This window comes from Thunnus thynnus, chromosome 8, assembly GCF_963924715.1.
Source record: "Thunnus thynnus chromosome 8, fThuThy2.1, whole genome shotgun sequence".
NCBI lineage: Eukaryota > Metazoa > Chordata > Actinopteri > Scombriformes > Scombridae > Thunnus > Thunnus thynnus.
In genome coordinates this window covers 147,940-162,213 of record NC_089524.1, presented here as the reverse complement: position 1 = coordinate 162,213, position 14,274 = coordinate 147,940, and the positions used below count along the sequence as shown (strand labels likewise).

The 14,274-nt window shown below is 39.6% G+C and overlaps 1 protein-coding gene across 1 annotated transcript in view; it reads left to right on the top strand.

Annotated features, from left to right (window-relative positions):
* Nucleotides 1-1,312: 1,312 nt before the first annotated feature.
* The window catches only part of si:ch73-60h1.1 (calcium/calmodulin-dependent protein kinase type IV), a 35,192-nt gene continuing 22,230 nt past the window's right edge, over nt 1,313-14,274 (top strand). The window contains exons 1-5 of the mRNA XM_067596012.1: nt 1,313-1,507; nt 6,228-6,306; nt 6,652-6,714; nt 9,162-9,244; nt 9,766-9,838. Of these exons, the coding sequence (XP_067452113.1) occupies nt 1,401-1,507; nt 6,228-6,306; nt 6,652-6,714; nt 9,162-9,244; nt 9,766-9,838 (405 nt within the window). The 5' untranslated portion in view covers nt 1,313-1,400. The remainder of the gene's footprint in view (nt 1,508-6,227; nt 6,307-6,651; nt 6,715-9,161; nt 9,245-9,765; nt 9,839-14,274) is intronic.

Genomic DNA, 14,274 nt, shown 5'->3' with positions numbered 1-14,274 from the left:
ATATTGTTATTTTATTTTCAGTGTTTTTATTCATTGAAACAGTCATCATTCTTTCATTTATTCAGAAAAGTGAGATGAAGTTTAATCTTCTCTCCACACATGATGTGACATTAAAGTATTTTCTTATCCTCCTGTAATAACTCATTTTAAAGTGATTAAGCAGAGATTTATGTAACTGTGAGATTATGTTTTTTTGATGACGTGGTTAAAAAGTGAACTTTACAGTAAAATAAGCCTGTAAACACGTGCAGAGGGAATAAAACCCTGAGTCATTAAAGCCTCCAAGTCTGTTTCTAAGTATTTTCATGAAGAATTGATCTGAATCAGATGAAGACATGATGACGTGTGACGGACAGACTAACGTGTTTCAGTGCGGTGCTTCATGTAGGGGTTGCGGGTTTGATTCCCGCAGGATTAGACCTGCAGCTGTCAGCTGATGCACATTTATGTATTGAGGTTATTTCTGTATTTAGGTTGCTGATCACTGACTGACAGGGCGTCTGGCTAATGGGAGCGCAGCTAATTTGTCCTGCAGGGCTGTGATTGGTGGGAGCGGTGACAGGAGGCGGGACTGTGAGATTACAGCAGCAGATCCAGCGGACATCTGGAGCAGCCCTACCCGGGAATCAGACCTCCAGACACCGACATCCAGCACCGATCCTGCCCGAGAATCAGACCTCCAGACACCGACATCCAGCACCGATCCTGCCCGGGTATCAGACCTCCAGACACCGACATCCCGCACCGATCCTGCCCGAGAATCAGACCTCCAGACACCGACATCACGCACTGAGCCTACCCGGTAATCAGACCTCCAGACACCGACACCCCGCACGAGCCTACCCGGGAATCAGACCTCCAGACACCGACATCCCGCACCGAGCCTGCCCGGGTACCGTGTCTTTTTCCCGGTGAGCGCGCAGCCGGGCTTTGGTGCTGAAGCTCCGCCGGGAGGCTGCTGCTCTGCGGAGGGGAGGGGGGTGGGTGGGGTGGGGTGGGGGGACGGTTTCTGCCGGTAAAAACACGGAAATAGGAATAAACCGGGAGGGGGGTGATGGACTAAGCTGATCTCACATCTGAGAAGCCGACACATCTGGACCGGGTTTGTCTGGATCCCGGGTCCTGCTGCAGTCTGGATTAAATTTATTTCATTTGTATTTCTCTGATCCTGGTCCTGGTTCAGAGTCTGAGGGGAGGGCAGGCAGTCTGGATTAAAACTCATCAGGATCATGAACACCCCCTCTCTGCTCCTCTAATCTGGGTTTTACTGAGCTGGATTTAAATCTGGGATCTGATCTGGATTACTCATCTGACCCGGTCTGCACCGGTCCTGATCTTGGTGTGATCTCGGATCTGGTCCCAGTCCTCTCGGTCCTGGTGTGAGGAGATCTGGTGTCATCATGCCGACGTCCCGGCCCGGATCTGAGCCGGTGGAGTTCTGGGTGGACGGGTCCAGGAGGGACGGGACCGTGGAGGAGGTCTACAGTCTGAGTACCGAACTGGGCAGGTCTGGACCGCTTTGTTAAAGGGGCACTGAAGACGGGTTCATGTGGACCCTCATAACAACAACAACAACAACAACAACAATGATCATGATAATAATAATAATAATACTAATACCTTTATTTATCAACAAGTTACAAAGCGCTTTACATAAATGTAAAAAGCATTTTTAAAAGCAAACAGTTATTGATTTATTATTTGTGATCAGCAGTTTATTGGCTAGTTAAACGTTGACGTAAAAAAAACATCTGACTGTTTGTCTTTGTGAGCATCCTGTTTTTGTTTTGTCTGTCAAAGTACTTTGTAAACTCTGTTTTTAAAGGTGATATATAAATAAAATGATGATTATTATAATAATAATTATTATTATATACAATAAGAAGTGCTCATACAGCAATAATGGCAGACCAGGTGATAGAATAACATTAATCACAAACAGATCAACAGAAACCATGGCAACAACAGAAGAGAAACAACAAGTTGAGCAGTTGTGTAAACTAACAGCACCTTTAGCAAGAAAAAATATGTATAAAACATAAATGATCTGTGTCCTTAAGAAGAGACTTTTGCCATTTCTTTCCAGATGTTCAGTTTGTGTCTGAACCAGCTGTTACACACGAGTCACCTGACATACGTCACCTGAGCTGCACCACTGGATGGCAGCTGTCACTCAAACTAATGATGGGACGTGTTAGGCCGACTGATGTTTCAGCCTGTTGTGTGGTTTTTCTTGGGTTTGGGTTTAGGAGTCAGGGTTAGGGGTCAGAGTTAGGGGTTAGCAGTTAGGGGTCAGGGTTAGGACAGACTCAGGTAATGTGTACCTACAACAGAGGCGGCTGCAGCAGAGGCCATGGCGGTGGCCTCGGATGTCACATGAGTGGGACTCTTTTTTTTTTTTCTTACTGACAGGTGTGCTTCTAGTCAGCTTTTGGAAATACGCACTTTTTCTCCAATAACGTTTTTCCTGTTTTTTCCCGTTAACTCTGACAGTTTTTTATCTGCTTTGTTTTTCAAAGCCTTACTGGTCGGTCAGTTTTCACCTAACAGCCACTGAACGCACCTTCACCCCCACTCGCCTTTTTATCTGGAGGACTGGGAGCACTTTGTCTGTTGTCCTCAGCACTAATGTAGTCGGGGCCGACCCGCAATCCTCATCACCAACATAGTCTGGGCCGACCCGCAATCCTCATCACCAGCGTAGTCGGGGCCGACCCGCAATCCTCAGCACCAACGTATTCGAGGCCGACCCATAATCCTCAGCACCAACATAGTCGGGGCCAACCCATAATCCTCAGCACCAACGTATTCGAGGCCGACCCATAATCCTCAGCACACAGTGAGGACTTGTTCTCCAAAACTCTTCTATCGCTGCACATCGCTGTTAATGTTGTTGTTGTTGCTGTTGTTGTTGTTTGCTTTCCAATTCAAATTTCTCAATTCAAATTCACAAATGTGAGAGAACACCGTCGCCACCAGCTCGGTTACCAGGTGTCCTGTTGCCATAGAGACCAGCCATGACTGTGTGTGTGTGTGTGTGTGTGTGTGTGTGTGGCTTTTCAGATGGATCTGTTTCCTCCATCTGTCCCAGCAGAATAACAGATCCCCCCTACACACACACACGCACGCACGCACACACACACACACACACACACACACACACACACACACACACACACAGAGTCATTTTCACAGTTAGAGCAGATGTGTGTCGGCAGGTTCTCTTCAGGAAGTGACTGAAGCTGAGAGACAGGAAGTGATCAGACTTTGTGGGCGGGGCTAATAATGCGTCAGTATTGATTAATCAATCTGCAGCCCATTTAAAACTGTTCTCCAGTGATTCAGTCACTTCAACAACAATAAGTGTTTCCATATTACATATATTTTATTTAATTTGTGCATTTTAAAAAATGCTGAACATTCAAAAATCTCAAAGTATCACAAAAACGTTTTTAACTCTGAGGTGCAAAAGTTTCTAAAGTGATGAAAACAAGAAGTTCAGCGTGAACAGACTGAGTTTAGTTGTGCTGACAACAGTCAGAACTGATGACTGACAGCCATCAACAGCATCACTGATTCACAACCAAAACAGTGTTCATTTGCAGATTTGATCATTTTCCTGAACAAAAAGTTAATTTCCATCCAGCGGTTTTTAAAGAAGCTGATGGATTCATTTAATATTCTCCTATAAAAATAAAAAAATCCCCCCATCAGTTCACTGTATCTGTTCACTCTGTCAGCACTTTGCATGTTATGCTTGAAAGATGTTCAAAAAAGTTCAGTGTGCTTTCAGAAAAGACACGTGTTATTATAATATTATTTATTATTTATTATAATTTTATTATTATAAAAGGACAGGTGTGCTGATATTATTATTATTATTAAAGGACAGGTGTGTTGTTATGATTATTATTATTAAAGGACAGGTGTGTTGTTATGATTATTATTATTAAAGGACAGGTGTGCTGTTATAATTATTATTATTAAAGGACAGGTGTGCTGTTATGATTATTATTAAAGGACAGGTGTGTTGTTATAATTATTAAAGGACAGGTGTGCTGATATAATTATTATTAAAGGACAGGTGTGTTGTTATAATTATTAAAGGACAGGTGTGCTGATATAATTATTATTAAAGGACAGGTGTACTGATATTATTATTATTAAAGGACAGGTGTGCTGTTATGATTATTATTATTAAAGGACAGGTGTGCTGTTATGATTATTATTAAAGGACAGGTGTGTTGTTATAATTATTAAAGGACAGGTGTGCTGATATAATTATTATTAAAGGACAGGTGTGCTGATATGATTATTATTAAAAGACAGGTGTGTTGTTATGATTATTATTATTAAAGGACAGGTGTGTTGTTATTATTATTATTAAAGGACAGGTGTGCTGATATAATTATTATTAAAGGACAGGTGTGTTATTATGATTGTTATTATTAAAGGACAGGTGTGTTGTTATGATTGTTATTATTAAAGGACAGGTGTGTTGTTATGATTATTATTATTAAAGGACAGGTGTGTTGTTATAATTATTATTAAAGGACAGGTGCGCTGTCATAATTATTATAATTAAAGGACAGGTGTGTTGTTATAATTATTAAAGGACAGGTGTGTTGTTATTATTATTATTATTAAAGGACAGGTGTGTTGTTATGATTATTATTATTAAAGGACAGGTGTGTTGTTATGATTATTATTATTAAAGGACAGGTGTGTTGTTATGATTATTATTATTAAAGGACAGGTGTGCTGATATTATTATTATTATTAAAGGACAGGTGTGCTGATATTATTATTATTAAAGGACAGGTGTGCTGATATTATTATTATTATTATTAAAGGACAGGTGTGCTGATATTATTATTATTAAAGGACAGGTGTGCTGTTATGATTATTATTAAAAGACAGGTGTGTTGTTATGATTATTATTATAAAAGGACAGGTGTGCTGATATAATTATTATTAAAGGACAGGTGTGTTGTTATAATTATTATAATTAAAGGACAGGTGGGCTGATATCATTATTATTAAAGGACAGGTGTGTTGTTATAATTATTATTAAAGGACAGGTGCGCTGTCATAATTATTATAATTAAAGGAGAGGTGTGTTGTTATAATTATTAAAGGACAGGTGTGTTGTTATTATTATTATTATTAAAGGACAGGTGTGCTGATATAATTATTATTAAAGGACAGGTGTGTTGTTATAATTATTAAAGGACAGGTGTGTTATAATTATTAAAGGACAGGTGTCTTGTTATAATTATTAAAGGACAGGTGTGCTGATATAATTATTATTACAGGACAGGTGTGTTATTATGATTGTTATTATTAAAGGACAGGTGTGTTGTTATGATTATTATTAAAGGACAGGTGTGCTGATATTATTATTATTAAAGGACAGGTGTGTTGTTATAATTATTATTAAAGGACAGGTGTGCTGATATCATTATTATTAAAGGACAGGTGTGTTGTTATAATTATTATTAAAGGACAGGTGTGTTGTTATAATTATTATTAAAGGACAGGTGCGCTGTCATAATTATTATAATTAAAGGAGAGGTGTGTTGTTATAATTATTAAAGGACAGGTGTGTTGTTATTATTATTATTATTAAAGGACAGGTGTGCTGATATAATTATTATTAAAGGACAGGTGTGTTGTTATAATTATTAAAGGACAGATGTGTTATAATTATTAAAGGACAGGTGTGTTGTTATAATTATTAAAGGACAGGTGTGCTGATATAATTATTAAAGGACAGGTGTGTTGTTATAATTATTAAAGGACAGGTGTGTTGTTATTATTATTAAAGGACAGGTGTGTTGTTATAATTATTAAAGGACAGGTGTGTTGTTATAATTATTAAAGGACAGGTGTGTTATTATGATTGTTATTATTAAAGGACAGGTGTGTTGTTATGATTATTATTAAAGGACAGGTGTGCTGATATTATTATTATTAAAGGACAGGTGTGTTGTTATAATTATTATTAAAGGACAGGTGCGCTGTCATAATTATTATAATTAAAGGACAGGCGTGTTGTTATAATTATTAAAGGACAGGTGTGTTGTTATAATTATTAAAGGACAGGTGTGTTGTTATAATTATTATTAAAGGACAGGTGTGTTGTTATAATTATTAAAGGACAGGTGTGTTGGACGTCAAGCAGCATTCAGGTTTAACATTGTGGTTTGTTTTGTGTCTTCCTGCAGAGGAGCGACATCCATCGTGTATCGCTGTGAGGAGAAACAGACCCAGAAGCCGTACGCTGTCAAAGTCCTGAAGAAAACGGTCAGTGTCTCCATGATGGAGAAACCTGAGGTCAGAGGTCAACACAGGGTCCTGGCAGCTGTCATCCACTGACTGATTATCCACTAACCCACAAACGGCTCCTGATGGTTGTTGGTGTTTTACCATTTACCGTCTCTGTACCACGGCTGGACAGACACAGATGAAACTGATCTATTCTCATCTCAACAAAATGATTTTCCAAAATAGTTGCTGACTAAAATAAATCCTGTAAATCAGCTGCTGCTGTTGGACTCAGTGTTCAGATAAAACAAACACAACTTGTGTGGTAGGTCATCATGTTACTCAGCTTCTTTCTGCCGTCTGATTTTGTTTTTTCTGTCGCAGATCGACAAGAAAATCGTTCGTACTGAAATCGGCGTTCTGCTGCGTCTCTCCCACCCAAACATCGTGAGTATCTGTTTCTCAACACACAGGTCTGCTGATACTGTGCTGGATTCTATGTGCTGACTCATTTTGTGTGTTTGTGTGAGGTTGTGTGAAGTATGTTTCTACAAGTCCAGTATTACTTTGAGTTATTACAATTGTCTCTGATTGGTTCCCTGCAGGAATCAATACTGAGTCCACATGTTCAAACTCTTCAACAGCAACAATTCTGGATCAAACTGTGACACATTTGCATAGTTTTCACCCAGAAAGCATTCAGTGACTACAGCCTTCAAATGTCCTCAATACGTTTCTCACTCAAACACAAACAAGCAACAAAACATTTGACATGTTTACATCCTCACTTCCAAACTCTCCAGTTTATGTTCAAACACTAACATGTATTCATACTGAGATACATCTATATTCAACCAAAAAACAAGATGAAAGCTTTCCTGCTGCATTTCTATGACTCGTTCCTGTAGATACACTGTAGTACGCTCTATAGAGAGCTACACATCTGACTGTATTTACACTATATACACATTTATACACTATCAACCATTAAAACTACATAAACACTATATACACATTTATACACTATCAACCATTAAACTACATATAAACACAATATACACATTTATACACTATCAACCATTAAACTAGATATAAACACAATATACACATTTATACACTATCAACCATTAAACTACATAAACACAATATACACATTTATACACTATCAACCATTAAACTACATATAAACACAATATACACATTTATATACTATCAACCATTAAACTACATATAAACACAATATACACATTTATACACTATCAGCCATTAAACTACATAAACACAATATACACATTTATACACTATCAACCATTAAACTACATAAACACAATATACACATTTATACACTATCAGCCATTAAACTACATAAACACAATATACACATTTATACACTATCTAACATTAAAACTACATAAACACAATATACACATTTATACACTATCTAACATTAAAACTACATAAACACAATAAAACAGTGATGTAATAAAGATCCTCATGTGCTGCCTGTTTTTATCTCAGTGTGTCTGATTGACACATGAGTTGTTGTGTTTGTGTGTTTTGTGTGTAAAATGAGCTGCTGTGTGCAGCTGTTCAACATGTGGACTCAGTATTGAACCAAACTGGGAACCAATCAGAAAAACTGTACTGAAGTAATAATCATATAGAGAATAAATATCAGAAAGAAAGATATTAGTATATTATATTGACTTCACAGTGCTCTGAGTGGTTTGGATGTTACTACATGGTTGCTATGGAGTTCTGACTATTGCTAGGATGTTGCTTAGTGGTTGCTATGGTGTGTACCAGGGTTAGTGTTGAGTATAGGTTAGATTTTATAGAGATACAACTGTGTTGGAAAATATCTGGTTCTTTAGTAAAACATCAAAGCTACAAGTCTGTAGACATCAAATCTTTGAGTTAGAAGTTCTCCCACGATGCATTTTAGCAAGAATCGCAGGGCTTCATATTATGTAGAAAACTGAAAACTGCAGATTAGATCAATTTATTTTCATCTCTAACAGGCTTCTCCTGAACACTAAACATCACGGTGGGTTAAAATTAGACCCAGTTTGGGTCAATATAGCAGCAACAACATCAGGTTAACTTTAGTAATCTGTTACTGTGAGCCAGTGTTACACACAACAAGCTTCAGCAACTGTCACAAATCTTTTGATTCCTGTAGAAAACGATGTGCAGATGACATTCAAAAGATACACAAGTTATTAACAATCAGTAACAAACTGTGACATGTATGTTTAAAAAGAGCAGATTATAACAAGCTTTAGTTTGGGTGAATAATAAAAAATAACATTAAAACTGGCTCAGAACAACATGAACACAGGATTGTGTTGCTGCTGTATCATTCCAAGATGGGTCAAATTTAACACTGGTTTTGAGTGTGTAGCACATAGACTGTATATAGATAATGGACGTAGCCACCTTGACGTCACCTGTTGGTTTGTGGATTCCCATTATCAAGTTTGCCATTTTGACTGTCGCCATCTTGGATTTTTGGAGCCAGAAGTGATCATATTTGGATGAGAGGGTGGCGCTGACCCTAACGCTAGCTGTTAGCTTGGTTAGCATGATGCAACATGCATTTTCTCATAGACTTCTTTTTGCAGCCAGTGGAGTCGCCCCCTGCTGGCCATTAGAGAGAATGCAGGCTTAAGGAACTTCCGCGTTGGCTTCACTTTTCAGACCCGGAGCTACCTGCTTGGTGTAGCAACAGCAGCTGAGGATCATGGGTATTGTAGGAATATAGCCGTCCACCAAACTGATGGACAAAACTGGATTTCTCAGAAACAAAGTGTAAATATTTAAAATGTGTTTTTGTTGATGCACAACGACAAAAACGTGTGAATTATTTAAAGTGATAAACATGTTTGTTTCAGATCCAGCTGAAGGAGATCTTTGAGACGGACACTGACATCGCTCTGGTGCTGGAGCTGGTTACTGGAGGAGAGCTGTTCGACAGGTACACACAGAGACAACCCAGCTCTCTGATTGGCTGGCAGCCATGAGTCTAGTATATAGTAGTTCTAAAGTATATTATAGTATATAATAGTTCTAAATCAGCAATACAGGTCTGTTAGCCTGCAGGTAACCATAACAACAGCAGTGATGCTTCAGTTAACTGACTGCTGAAACTAAACTTAACACAGACTGTAAAACACAGTCATCACTAAAATACTTTAAAGGATCATTCTGCTGATTTGCTATATTTTTCTTCATGTTTGGATCCAAACCAACAATGAACTGATCTACTAATAAGTATTGTGTGTGTATCAAAGTCTGATATATCTTATTCCTCCATGAAACTATTAAAACCCTAACCCATCATGAAGAGTTTGGTCACGTTAGTTTGTTTAGAAACGGCTCCAAAGACCAATACTAACAGCACACAGTATACTACAGTACTCTGCGTAATTATACTCTCTGTTTACTCCATGTGGTGTTTCACGATCGTTTACTACAGTAAACTGTGTATTTGTACAGGATCGTGGAACGCGGTTATTACAGTGAGCGAGATGCCGCTCATGTCATCAAGCAGATCCTGGAGGCCGTGGCGGTAAGATGCTGCTTTCACTGTCTGTTCTCACTGTCAGGAAAATGCAGCGCTGTGGAGGTTTCTGCTTCTCATCAAACAGCAGCGACATCAGCTGATTGGCTCCATCCAGCCCTCCGATCATTAGATTATTGATCACTTCCTGCTCTGCTTAGTCTGCAGCTTCTCAAACTGTTTTCATATCTGAAACTGTGTCGACGTCACCGTCAATCTGACATCATGAGGACAAAATAATATCGTCTACATTAACAATCTTTAGAGCTCCAGTTAGTTTACTTACTGAAAGATTCTTATTCTAGTTAGCTTCAGATCCTGTCAGCTTAGAGTTATTATGGGGGTAAAATAGTTGCAATATTATTTGCAGATAATAGTGTTACTATTTTACCCCCATAAGTTAGCCTCTAGTTTTTGTTAGTTTTGGCGTCTGTTATCCTAGAGTTAGCTTCTAGTTCCAGTTAGTTTGGTTAACTTTTATTTCCTGTTAGTGTAGAACTGAATAAGATGACTCTCTTTGTATTGCACTTTTCTTTCAAAGACTTTCAAGGGAAAAGAACTAACAGAATAAAATCAAACACAAGTAAAAACAAAAATCATGAAACACAAGAACAATAAACAGTTAAAAGTAGAAGAAAATCAAACATCAAACACGTTTAGCACCTTGATGCTCAGAGATAGTGTTCAGGTCTCTGACTGCAGGATGGATTGGTGACTAGCTCCTTAGCTAACAACATGTAAATGAGACAGATTTGGGTCTGTTGTGAAAGCAGGACATGCTAAACATACTCTAACTGATATCCATCTGAAATATCCAATTGGTGCTTTATTAGCACATGAACAGTGGTTCTGTAGGATTTCTTGCTGCCGTTCAGAAGCAGGTTTTGTTTCTGATGTGGGAGTGAGACCTCCTCCAGCTGATGAATCACACTCAGCAGGTTTAATCAAATATGAAAGTGGCACAAAATCAGTTTTAAATGTCAGCATGTGATGCTTAAACAGAACACGACGCGTTCACTGACATACGTACTTACACAACACTCAGCTGTTGACAGCAAAAAGGAGGTTTGCGTCACAGTTCAAAGACAAGAGGAACACAAGAGCATGACTCGGCCGATGTAAAAAACAGTCTTTACGTAGAAAAATACAAGGAAAAATCCAGGCAGTCAAACAAAGTACAAAGCTGAGGCCAAATCCGAAAAACACAGGCAGGGTCAAAACTAGATCAGGATCCAAAAAACAGACTGGCAATAATCAGAGTGCTGGAAAGCAAAGGCACATAACACAAAGACCATCTGGCAGAGAGCAAGTGGAAATGGAGCGGTAAATATAGCAGGGAGCTAATGAGGGAACAGGTGAGTGGGGAGGATGAGCAGGTGAGGTGATTCTACTGGTGGGAAGGACAGGCAGGGTCTGAAACAACAGCAGAATTAGAACATGCATGTACAAACAACCAAACTGAATAAATGAGCAGACTTAATTTCAAAACCATGACAGTTTGTTGTGATTGTTTTGGCTCCAAAAAGGCAGCAGCAGGAATAAACTGTAATTGATTAAAGAAGTCAGTGGCAATCAAACATGTAATTATTTCCAGCTTGAGTGAAAATGATCCCCAGAAGCTTCAGCTGCCGTTCTGTGGACAATAAACACACACACAGCCTGGGAGGATGCTGCCTGAGAAGACGAGCTCAGGGGAAAACAAAGGCCTGCAGGAGTTAGAAAGATAAAATTTACTTTTTTTATTTTACTAATACAGACAGTCAGTTTATAATATTATTAGATAACTGTGGTCTCAGAATACAGTGTTCATTGTAAGAACAGTTATTTTGTCTTTTACCTGACAAAAATCCAGTTATTCTGTCTACAGCTGCTACAATTAGTCAATGAATCGATTAGCCGAACCAACTATTGTGAGAGTTAACTAATGATTTGGAGTCATTTTTTGAGAAAACATGTAAATATTCTCTGATTCTTAAAGGTGAATATTTTCTGGTTTCTTTAGTCTCTGTGACAGTAAACTTAATATCTTTGAGTTGTGGACAAAACAAGACATTTGAGGATCATCTTGGAACAGTGATCAGCACTTTCGACACATTAATGATAACGAAAGTTGTCTTGTACTCCTCAAACCCAACATGCAACACGTCATGTTACAATAATAGAAATATGACTGGGAGAAAACTTATTATCTTTAACAATTCAGGATTGACTCACAAATACCAAAAACAGATTTTTGTAATACAGTTAGTTGATGAAGTTTTGTTGACAGAATGAAAAAGGTGGAACTGAGCAGTCTTGTTGTTGATCCTCAAAAGTACCAGTCAAAGGTTTGGACACAGCAACTGATTCAATAGTTGTCCTTTATTTTTACTATTTCCTACATCGTAGAAGAAAACTGAAGAAATCTAGACTATAAAATAACACGTATTTGCTGTGGTTAGTTCCACATGTTGCTGTAGTTGCTGTAGTTGGTTGCAAATGTTGCTGTAGTTGCTGTCGTTGGTTACAGATGTTGCTGTAGTTGCTGTCGTTGGTTACAGGTGTTGCTGTAGTTGCTGTCGTTGCTGTCATTGGCTGCAGGTGTTGCTGTAGTTTGCTGCAGGTGTTGTTGTAGCTGCTGTTGTTGTTGTAGTTGGTTGCAGGTGTTGCTGTAGTTGTGTTTGGTTGCAGGTGTTGCTGTAGTTGCTGTCGTTGTTTGCAGGTGTTGCTGTAGTTGCTGTAGTTGTGTTTGGTTGCAGGTGTTGCTGTAGTCACTGTCATTGGCTGCAGGTGTTGCTGTAGATGCTGTAGTTGTAGTTGGCTGCAGGTGTTGCTGTAGTTGCTGTAGTTTGCTGCAGGTGTTGTTGTAGCTGCTGTAGTTGTAGTTGGCTGCAGGTGTTGCTGTAGTTGCTGTAGTTTGCTGCAGGTGTTGTTGTAGCTGCTGTAGTTGTAGTTGGCTGCAGGTGTTGCTGTAGTTGCTGTAGTTTGCTGCAGGTGTTGCTGTAGATGCTGTAGTTGTAGTTGGCTGCAGGTGTTGCTGTAGTTGCTGTAGTTTGCTGCAGGTGTTGCTGTAGATGCTGTAGTTGTAGTTGGCTGCAGGTGTTGCTGTAGTTGCTGTAGTTTGCTGCAGGTGTTGTTGTAGCTGCTGTAGTTGTGTTTGGTTGCAGGTGTTGCTGTAATTGCTGTTGTTGGCTGCAGGTGTTGCTGTAGTTACTGTCATTGGCTGCAGGTGTTGCTGTAGTTGCTGTAGTTGTGTTTGGTTGCAGGTGTTGCTGTAATTGCTGTTGTTGGCTGCAGGTGTTACTGTAGTTGCTGTAGTTGTAGTTGGCTGCAGGTGTTGCTGTAGTTGCTGTAGTTGTAGTTGGTTGCAGGTGTTGCTGTAATTGCTGTCGTTGGCTGCAGGTGTTGCTGTAGTTGCTGTAGTTGTAGTTGGCTGCAGGTGTTGCTGTAGTTGCTGTAGTTGTAGTTGGTTGCAGGTGTTGCTGTAGTTGCTGTAGTTGTAGTTGGTTGCAGGTGTTGCTGTAGTTGCTGCTGTTGGCTGCAGGTGTTGCTGTAGTTGTTGCAGCTGGTTGCAGGTGTTGCTGTAGTTGCTGTCATTGGCTACAGGTGTTGCTGTAGTTGCTGTAGTTGTAGTTGGTTGCAGGTGTTTCTGTAGTTGCTGTAGTTGTAGTTGGTTGCAGGTGTTGCTGTAGTTGCTGTAGTTGTAGTTGGTTGCAGGTGTTGCTGTAGTTGCTGCTGTTGGCTGCAGGTGTTGCTGTAGTTGTTGCAGCTGGTTGCAGGTGTTGCTGTAGTTGCTGTCATTGGCTACAGGTGTTGCTGTAGTTGCTGTCATTGGCTACAGGTGTTGCTGTAGTTGCTGTAGTTGTAGTTGGTTGCAGGTGTTTCTGTAGTTGTTGTAGTTGGCTGCAGGTGTTGCTGTAGTTGCTGTAGTTGTAGTTGGTTGCAGGTGTTGCTGTAGTTGCTGTAGTTGTAGTTGGTTGCAGGTGTTGCTGTAGTTGCTGTCGTTGGCTGCAGGTGTTGCTGTAGTTGCTGTAGTTGTAGTTGGTTGCAGGTGTTGCTGTAGTTGCTGTCGTTGGCTGCAGGTGTTGCTGTAGATGCTGTAGTTGTAGTTGGCTGCAGGTGTTGCTGTAGTTGCTGTAGTTGTAGTTGGTTGCAGGTGTTGCTGTAGTTGCTGCTGTTGGCTGCAGGTGTTGCTGTAGTTGCTGTAGTTGTAGTTGGTTGCAGGTGTTGCTGTAGTTGTTGTAGTTGTAGTTGGTTGCAGGTGTTGCTGTAGTTGCTGTAGTTGTAGTTGGTTGCAGGTGTTGCTGTAGTTGCTGCTGTTGGCTGCAGGTGTTGCTGTAGTTGTTGCAGCTGGTTGCAGGTGTTGCTGTAGTTGCTGTCATTGGCTACAGGTGTTGCTGTAGTTGCTGTAGTTGTAGTTGGTTGCAGGTGTTTCTGTAGTTGCTGTAGTTGTAGTTGGTTGCAGG